Source organism: Ranitomeya variabilis, chromosome 7 (genome assembly GCF_051348905.1).
Source record: "Ranitomeya variabilis isolate aRanVar5 chromosome 7, aRanVar5.hap1, whole genome shotgun sequence".
NCBI lineage: Eukaryota > Metazoa > Chordata > Amphibia > Anura > Dendrobatidae > Ranitomeya > Ranitomeya variabilis.
Window position 1 is genome coordinate 30327750 of NC_135238.1, and position 9951 is coordinate 30337700.

General features: G+C 39.0%; 1 protein-coding gene across 1 annotated transcript; it reads right to left on the reverse strand.

The window, feature by feature from the left end:
* Nucleotides 1-762: 762 nt before the first annotated feature.
* On the reverse strand, nucleotides 763-6909 carry LOC143785075 (chemerin-like receptor 1). The gene is made up of 2 exons (XM_077273747.1): nucleotides 6765-6909; nucleotides 763-1971 (listed from the first exon to the last, which is right to left on the reverse strand). Exon 2 carries the CDS (start codon nucleotides 1960-1962, stop codon nucleotides 763-765), a length of 1200 nt encoding a protein of 399 aa, XP_077129862.1. The 5' UTR covers nucleotides 1963-1971; nucleotides 6765-6909.
* Between the last annotated feature and the right edge of the window lie 3042 nt (nucleotides 6910-9951).

A 9951-nucleotide genomic window follows, 5' to 3' on the forward strand; every position in this document is an offset into this window, starting at 1 on the left:
GCCTGCTGAAGGTTTTTTTAATATATATAATATTCATTATGTAAACTGGGGGGCAGGTCAGTGAGGGATCAGTGACCTGTCAGCAGTCTTCATTATGAACAGCTAATCAGCATACCACATAAAGCCCTGCCCACAGGTCACCCCGGAGCACGAGCATATCATTAACTCAAAACTAAAACTAAAGATTAAACAACAACCACAAGACGTATTTCATCAACCAAGGTATCATTTTAATCAGTGTAACGGCGCCAACCTGGCACTGTGTGTAGGTTATTGTGCACAATCCTGCTGACAGGTTCTCTTTAACACCATCAGATATCATAGATATCTATGGTAGTTTTATAGAATATTTACACTGAAAAGTTGTTTTAGATGTCCATCAAAATGACATATCTCGTACAGGAAAATAGAAATATAGGATGTTAACCTCACCAAACACCCCAGCTTTCACAACCCTTCAAGTTTAACAAAACAGTGGATCATCCTAAAATTAAAGGGATAATTTAAATAAAAAGTATTTCCACTTTCCAATTTCTCACTGCTTTAGTTCAGCTGCTCCAAAGTCTTCTACCAGGACCAGAAGTGATGATATCTGATCCATCAGTCAGTCCGCCTACTGGACTCCTGAGCATAGAACGTACATGTATTTAAATGATAAAAATAGTCGTTTTTCACAATTTTTCAAAACACTGGCCACGTTGTAAAAAAAAAGTGTTAATTTCTGCTCCATCAGTTACCTGACCCTGAATATAATCAATGGTGTCAGCCGATTGTTGACTGAATGGACAGTATGTCGCCACTTCTCGTCATGTCAGAGGGCACTGGAGCAGCAGGTGCACTGGAGTGTTGAGTATGAGGAGTTCTGGAAAACCTTTTTATCACTCTCAATCTACTTCTTCTTAAAAAATTAAGAAGTTCACTCCTTGCTTGCTTTATTAATAAAACATATACCACTGGATTTAGGAAAGTATTCATAGCCGCTATGGTGAATAAAAGCGGCAAAATGGCAGATAATTTATACATCAAAATCATCTTCAGAGAAGAAACAGATACCAAAAAAATGATATAGGTTAAAACATATGGAGTTCTGGCAAAGAAAAAGCTCATGACGGCAAATATCACCAATCTGTAGAGTCTGGATGATGCCGCCATCGTGGAATTTTTCACATGGAAAGCGATGATGATGTTGGAGGATACAATCAAGCACAGCGGGATGCAATAACCAACCACTGCGAGAGGAAGTACGAGACGTTCTGTCGTAAAGGTCATTTCCCTCCAATCTGCGACTAATTTCCTTCGTTCAGAAGTTTCAACGTCTGAGATATTTTCACACATTTCTAGTGAATCATCGAGTGAATCATTTTCGGATCTGTAACTTAGTTCATATGCAACAAGTGAAGTGTCATAGTAAGACAGGGTGCATTGGTTTTCTTCATAGACGTCACTATAGATGATGGCGGGAATACTACATATGGCCGATGATAACCAGATGAATGTGCACATAAAGCAGCAAAATTTCTGAGAATGAAAACTCCGGTGCCATATCGGTTTAGCCACAGACAAGGCGCGATCAATATTCAGCACCGTGAGGATGTAAATACTGGCGTACGTATTAACAAAGCCAAGAAAGTTGAAAAATTTACACTCACTGGACCCATATAGCCATTTTCCTCTTATTTCAGACACAGCATTAAACGGTAGAATCAAAATAAAAGTGAAATCTGCCACCGCCAAGTTCAGGAACCAGATTTTATATTTGTTCTTCTTCAGTAAGAATCCGGTGACGATGATGACAATAATGTTGGCGACAAATCCCATAACACAAGTGAATATTGACAGCGTAAAGTTAAAGTACTGGAAAGCGGTTGGGTGAGTTGTGCTAGGAGATAAGGCTCTTAGTTCTGGAGAACGGTGTATCTCCCAGATCAGATGACACATTTTTTCAAGTATTTCTTGATCCATGGTTAGAAACTGAAGGACAGAAAAAAAACATTCAAAAGAGAATACAAATGTTAATTATCGAAAAGAAGCAACTGGAAACAAAATTATATTAAAAGGTACCACAGAGATATTAGTAATACTTACTGTAGGGCTTGGACAATGTTTAGTTTTAGAGTCTGGACTGTACATAATCCACATTTCCCATAACAACCCATTTACCCGATGCGGGCCTAGAGACTGCCGTTATGGTACACCAATGGGTATGCCATAATTTTGAAAGGATTAAAATGTGTAATTGACAGCATTTATCATTGCCAAGGCATCCATCCCACAAATAAAATATAATCTGGCATATGAGTAATTTTATTTGGGATTTTGTAAACAACGTAATTCACTTTATTGAGTAGTATGGTATTCATCGAGGGTTTACCGTCAGTGCATATGTAGGAAGATTTCCTTGTTGTATGTGCCAAAAACAAACGCTTGAGGAGAAGTAGGAGATAGATCTTATGGAAGACCAAGCTGCTGTGAAAAGGGAGTAGTTCCATGTGTGATAATATTTCAAGGAGCTTTTATTAACGCGATTCAGGTTCATACCGAACCCTTTCTGAAAACTGAACTATATATCATTCAGCGGGTGAAATACGTGCTGAAAATGTCGCAAATTTTCTCAGTAAATATATTTGTAAAGGTGCTATTGACAAAAACTTTGTTACTTACCTGATCCTCCTGATTCTGACTCAGTTACCTGAATATTCCTGCCAGCCTGCTTCATTGGCCAGCAGCTACTCCAAGGACTCAACCCAGGGTAACTGTACAAATTCTGACCTGTTTCAGAGCCCCTTTGGAAAGAGATTCATACAGTGGTCGCCAAGACCACCATCTAATATTTCTATGCCCTATACATTCTAATCTACAGCCCCTTCCTACTTACCAGCATTATTTTACACATTGGTTCAAGAAGCTATTCAGTGTAAATTTGTGCAACTTTCTGTCATCTCTTCTTTGACTTGTTTCTGTGATATATGCTTCTGTCAATAAATGTCACCATATTGATTTGAGGGTGGCGCTGGTGTTGGGAGATGTTGTGACTAGAAACTCTGAGCAGTGCACGCTCTGTCCAGCCAGAAATACTTGTGTATCTGGGACTTGTAGTGTTGACTAGTCTGGCAGTTTGGGTGTGGTTGCCATCAAGCAGGAATAATCAATTCCATGCTGTGGCCAATGGGAAATCACCACACCATACTTAAAGGGAACCTGTCACCCCCAAAATTGAAGGTGATCTAAGCCCACCAGCATCAGGGGCTCATCTACAGCATTCTGTAATGCTGTAGATAAGCCCCCAATGTATCCTGAAAGATGAGAAAAAGAGGTTAGATTATACTCACCCAGGGGCAGTCCCGCGGTCTGGTCCGGGTCCTCCTATCTTCTTGCGATGACGTCCTCTTCTTGTTGTCACGCTGCGGCTCCGGCGTACTTTGTCTGCCCTGTTGAGGGCAGAGTAAAGTACTGCAGTGCGCAGGTGCTGGGCCTCTCTGAACTTTCCCTGCGTCATCGTAAGAAGATGGGAGGCCCCGGACCGGACCGCGATGCCCATCGGACCAGAACCGGACCGTTACCGCCCCTGGGTGAGTATAATCTAACCTCTTTTTCTCATCTGTCAGGATACATCAGGGGCTTATCTACAGCATTATAGAATGCTGTAGATAAGCCCCTGATGCTGGTGGGCTTAGCTTATTTTCAATTTTGGGGGCGACATGTTCCCTTTAAACTCTCGGAAAACTGCTGGGACTTGCCAGTAATAGTTCATACTTGATCTGGTGCTCTCCATTTATGTTACTCTTGTTCAGCCTGTTGGATTTGAGATTTCAGACCTTAGCCCATTACTCACTATTATTCTGCTTCTGGATTTTGTCCCTTATCTGCTCCTCCTGGTTCTGACTCAGCTACCTAGCTATTTCTGCCAACCTGCTCCATTGGCCAGCAGCTACTCTGAGATCTCAACCCAGAGCCCCTATATAAGTCACCATCCCTGTCTGGGGGTTAAAACTTTCCCAGGGCTCCAGTGGGAACATATGGTTGGAGTAACTAGTGCAAATGTTGTCCGCGGAAGCCATATTTAGAGCTACCAGGCGACCACGGATAGATCCTTGCTTTACCTTCTTTATTAAATTGCACCATTCTGTCACAGAATAAGGCATGCACAAAGATGTATTTGTGGGCTGCGTTTTAGAAGCAGTTTCATACTAGAAATTCAGTGCGTTACAGCAAAACATCATTGTGAATAAGATTTCATCAAATCACATTTACACGTTGCAGAAAAGAACCCACATTTATGCAGATTTGAAATCCACATAATATTAATAAAATAAAAAAGAAGGGCAGAATTACTCTGAAGTTACTGAAATAGAAAGTGATCAAAGCGATGTGTGTATTCCAAAATAATACTATTTTTAAACTACAGCTCGTTATGCAAAAACAAGACATAATTTATTCTAGAGATATTTAATTTTACGCTATGTAAGTGCTGCATAAGCAAAGTGTTATCTTTATTTTGTGTGTCAGCTTAATTAAGGCAATGCTAACTCTGTAATTTTCTATTACTTTTGTACAAATAGTACACTGAAAAAAAATCATTTGATTTTATGTTCCTATATTCTGTGAGACACAACTTTTATTTTTTTGATCAAGGAAGCTGTATGAGGGTTTGTTTGTTTTTTGTGGTTTTCATTGGTTCCATGTTAGGGCACATCAGACTTTTTGATTACTTTTATAATAATACACGTTTTGGGCAGTGAAATTAAAGAAAATTCTGGATTTTTTTGTTTTACCCAACCTTCATTTGTAAGTAATCAAAAGGAACGTCACCTCAAAAAATGCTTTTTACGTCCATTTTACCCCTATATGTGCAGTTAAATAGCGTTTTCCAAGGTGACAAGTTCCCTTTAAGTAACACTGACATGTTAAGTTGATTCTGCTGATTGATATGAACATGACAAGACAAAATTTACGGTATATATTTGCATCTAGGTAATAAGCTAGATGCAACACAAAATGGTGTTATGGACAAACACTAATCATCATGCAAAAAAAAAACCTTCATACAGTTATACAGTTGCATCAACAAAAATAAATATATTTAGTGGATTTATTGGTGAAAGTGAGAGAAGAACAATTAAAAATATATTTGCAATAGGCCTCATCTTTTAGGGGTAAACTCCACGGTACTTGCTAGAAAAATACTGCGAAATATTATATATATATATATATATATATATATATATATATATATATATATATATATATATATATATATATATATATATATATATACATACACACAAATACTGCATATTTGTTTATATATAAATAAAAGAAAAAAAGACAGATAAGGCTATGTGCACACGTTGTGATTAGGCTTAGGAATTTCTGGTGCAGATTCTACATCTCTTGGCAGAAAACGCAGCTGCGGATCTGTCGTGTTTTTTGTGCAGATTTTGTGCGTTTTTGTTGCGGATTTGCTGCCGATTTTTTGCCGATTTACTGCGTTTCTTACCCCTGCAGATTTCTATAACGGAATGGGTACAAAAACGCTGCAGATCCGCAAAAAATAAGTGACATGCTACTTCTTTGTTTCCGCACGGAATTTTCCGCACCATCAGCACAGCATTTTTTTTTTTTCACATTGATTTACATTGTACTGTAACTCACTTGCAGATCTGCAGCGTTTCTGCATCGCAGAAAATCCGCAACGTAAAGCACAATAGAGAAAATGTGCAGGAATTTGCTAGAACCTTGAAGGTACTCTTCAGTGCAGTCATGAAAAGCATAAATCACGGTGATGACACTGGTTCTTATGCTCATGGATTGAGTCCACAAAATAGCTGCTGGCTGGTTGAGTTGGTTGGCAGGGGATGGTCAGCAAACCATGTCATTACCCTGGTACAGAATTGTCAGGCAAAAAAGTGTTCAAATGCGGACTGAGGTTGAACAACAGGAATCAAACAGCATGACCAAGAGCTGAAACAACTGACTGAACCACATCAAGTATAAACTATAACTATGGGCAGCACGGTGGCGCAGTGGTTAGCACAGCAGCCTTGCAGCGCTGGAGTCCTGGGTTCAAACCCCACCAAGGACAACATCTGCAAAGAGTTTGTATGTTCTCTCCGTGTTTGCGTGGGTTTCCTCCCACATTCCAAAGACATACGGATAGGGAATTTAGATTGCGAGCCCCAATGGGGACAGTAATGATAATGTGTGCACACTGTAAAGCGCTGCAGAATATGTTAGCGCTATATAAAAATAAAGATTATTATTATAACTGGCAAAGTTTAAATAGAGAGGAGCCTCGCTCATGACTCCAGCAGAGAACTTATATCTATATGATATGTTCATTAGAATCAAAGGTAAACTGGCTGGAGGGAGACAAGTCCCGGCATTACTATAGTAGTCCAGCATCAACCAAGGTGTTAGAGCAGCTTGGTTGAGTAAGAGCATATTCAGGAACGGATGTTACTTGCTTTTTCATGGTTTGATGCCTTCAATCTGAACTACAATGTTCAAGAACGAGGAAAACTATTGCATGAACAGGGTGTCCAAACTTTTGCCTGGTACTGTACATAAATGTGTACATGAGGCAAGAGTACAGAAAACAGTGAATTAGGATTGTGAATTGAACAGAATAGATCATAAAGGCGCTGAATAGGGTAACTGGGTGGGATGCTACAAAGTACAGTTATCACACCAGAATATATACATAGACTTATAAAATGCAATAAAAGTTATACAAATGATGAACAGTAACAATAATAAATACTCACAGCAGATTAACAAATGTCTCATCGAATCCCAAGCCAATTCTTCACTGTTTTAGCAGAGGTTACAGATATTGCGTGGAAGCTATGTTCTAAAGGTTAAGCCTTTTTTTCCCAGGCAGTCTGCAAGCAGCATCACTGGAAATTGTGTCTTAACTTGTAAAAAAAAAAGTAAAACTAAACTTTTCTCATTGGGGGAGAACTCATTACATTTTTCTTTGATTGAATTTGGTTCTATTAATAATCTTGTTCCATCCTAAGCACGCTCTCTTCGTTTCCCTATGGTTTCCTCCTGTTCCTCTGCATTTATTCTGCGCTGCACTGTATGACCGGAATTCCCAACTTATTAAAGGGCCAGTGTACATTTAATACTAACCACTTTAGCCAATGCCCATGTGACCTGGATTTTATAAGGGACAGTCTCCATGGCTCTGGTTATAAGCTATAAGATCCTTTAAGTTCCTGAAATCTGTTGAAATAAGCATTAATTATTTCTCCCCTACTGTTATTGACCATGCTTGTAAATTTGACCATGTCTATCCATCAAATTGCCCTAAGTTCTGAATGTAATTCTTGCACGCCAAGACCTATTTACAAATGGAAGTAAGAAACATCCATTTGTGGACACTATATATTTATTACTCACAATTACACTAATTACCTAGAAAATGTTACAATATAATCTTCATGAAATGAAAGAAAATGTTTTACAGGGGTATTAAATCCAGTTGTTTGTCACATGACAATCTTGGAACTATGTACACAGTATATGTTTATATTCAGGAGTCATTTTTCACATTTTTTCATACATTGCCCGCATCTTCCACCAAATGTACAGTTGTACATGGGAACAATTTACCAGAAGAGGTATCAGCTTCTTGCCATATACATTTGTGTCTAGTGTGCTGAATGCAGCATTAACTCCTTTAAAGTTTATTTAAATCAGAAAAAAATATTTTTTTCAGCTTTTTAAATGAATGCTGGTTTTAAAATAATATGTAGTTTGAATCAGATAGCGAATAGACTAAATAAAGTAAGTCACAAAATTATTCACCCAGGCCAGTGAAGATGTATTCCTGGCCAGTCTACAGCCATTAATATAAGGATTTATCTATTGATTTGAATAGGGGACAGATATGTCATACCTGGTCACTATACAGTTGACGGAGCTGTGCTGTGCAGTTCTGGCCGCCACCGACACCGAGAACAGATCGGTGGGAGTGCCAGGTGTTACCCCCATCAGACATTGATTAACTATCCTAAAGATAGACTGTCAATGTTAAAATCCTCAACAGCCCTACAATGTAAATGCACAGAAAATCTAACAATAGCTATAAACATGCACGGTCCAATAAAAATACATTATTGTATGATACCTTATGAATTAGCCCAAAAGTGAAAATGATGCAGCATAATATTTTAAATGCAAAGTACCGTGTACAACTAATATCTATGAAGTCTACACCACCTAAACTGGGATCAGTCTGAGATGACATTGAAAAGAGCAAATACAGATGGTCCAAACAATCAATGGTAAAGTCAAGGTCTCAATATGAACCCACTATTTAGATGTCAAGGTGAGTATAAAGGAGCAAGCATGAGAATGGATAACCGTATATCGTCAGGCAGAAAAATAAATGAGGAAGAAACCCTGCGCGTATCGCCGCCAATATGTGGCTTCTTCAAGGGTGACTTGAGTGTTTATAGCTAGTGTTAGATTTTCTGTGCATTTACATTGTCGGGCAGTTGAAGATAGGTGGTGGTGCTCTTATTATGGACACACCTTACTAATGCATTTATCACCCAGTGATTTATGCATGGTTTTACGTGCTCCATATCCCATTTTTGCTGTTTACAATGATCTATTTTTTTTACGTGATTCCATAGCTTTTGTCACAACACAATGTGGAGTCTAGTGAAGAACTGCAGCTCCAGAGGCCCAGAATGAGAAGAAGTTAGAAGGGAGAAGACAGAAGAGCTGATCAAAAGACCGGCGGCATCAGTGGGAGAGGTATGGGGAGAGGTAGTATAAAATATTTTTGTAATCTCTTCTTGGCAGATTCAATTTGCTCCAAATTTATTCTAGAATTCACATTTGTGAGATTCACTCATCTCAAATTAAGCAGCATGAGGCACTATGGACATTAATGTCCACGGTGTGTCCATAGCGTCCCACACTAGATTGCCACCGCTTCCTACCTCTTCTATTCTCTACAATTACAATCCGTCTTCTGGTAAATTCTTCCACCTGTATAAAACCAAAATGCGATGATTTGTTTTGGATTGTTACTACAAAAAAAAAATAAAAAATCAGTCATCTGCTTTCAGAAAGTGAGCCAAGTTTTCACTATCGTTTGATCCTGGAGTGGAACCCTACTTGTGCACCTAAAGTACAGGAGTACCAGATATCTGTCTGCTCATTCCAGTAACTTTACTCACAGTTAGGCAACAAGATAAATGTCAGACAATGAACTTGCTGGTTTCAATAGTCTTACAAGAGGTAACAGGATGCTTTGAAAACAGGTAGACAATTGACACGTGCGGCAGAGAGTTTACAACTTGTGATAGTTTATTGACACTTGCGACAATCTACCCGACATTACTATGTTGGTATGCAGAGTTCGCAAAGTGAGGACTTAGAAATCACATTTTTTGAGAATTCTTTTGGTATCAAACAATATCATTTAATGATGTGCCTGTTTTTACAATTTTTTTTAATATATATTAAATTTGCTATTTTTCATCCTGTGAGCACCCATTCACATTCACCACCCATCTCATTACATGTGGCAATTAGTGATGAGCACGTATACTCGTTGCTCGGGTGTCCTCCGAGTATTTTGGCATGCTCGGAGATTTAGTTTTCCTCAGTTTTCGTCGCCTCAGCTGCATGATTTGTGGCTGCTGGACAGGCTGAATACATGTGGGGATTGCCTGTTTGTTAGGGAATTCCCACATGTATTCAGGCTGTCCAGCAGCTGTAAATCATGCAGCTGAGGCGAGGAAAACTTTATCACCGAACACACCAAAATACTGGAGATCACCCAAGCAACAATGCTACTCATCCATCACTATTGGCAATCAATTGCATTAACTTGTCTGGAGCTTTGCACACTCTTGCCGCTTATCCTTCTCTAATACTGTGACATAGTCCCTCACACATCAGCGCCAGTCTCCTTGGCTTCTCTGGTGT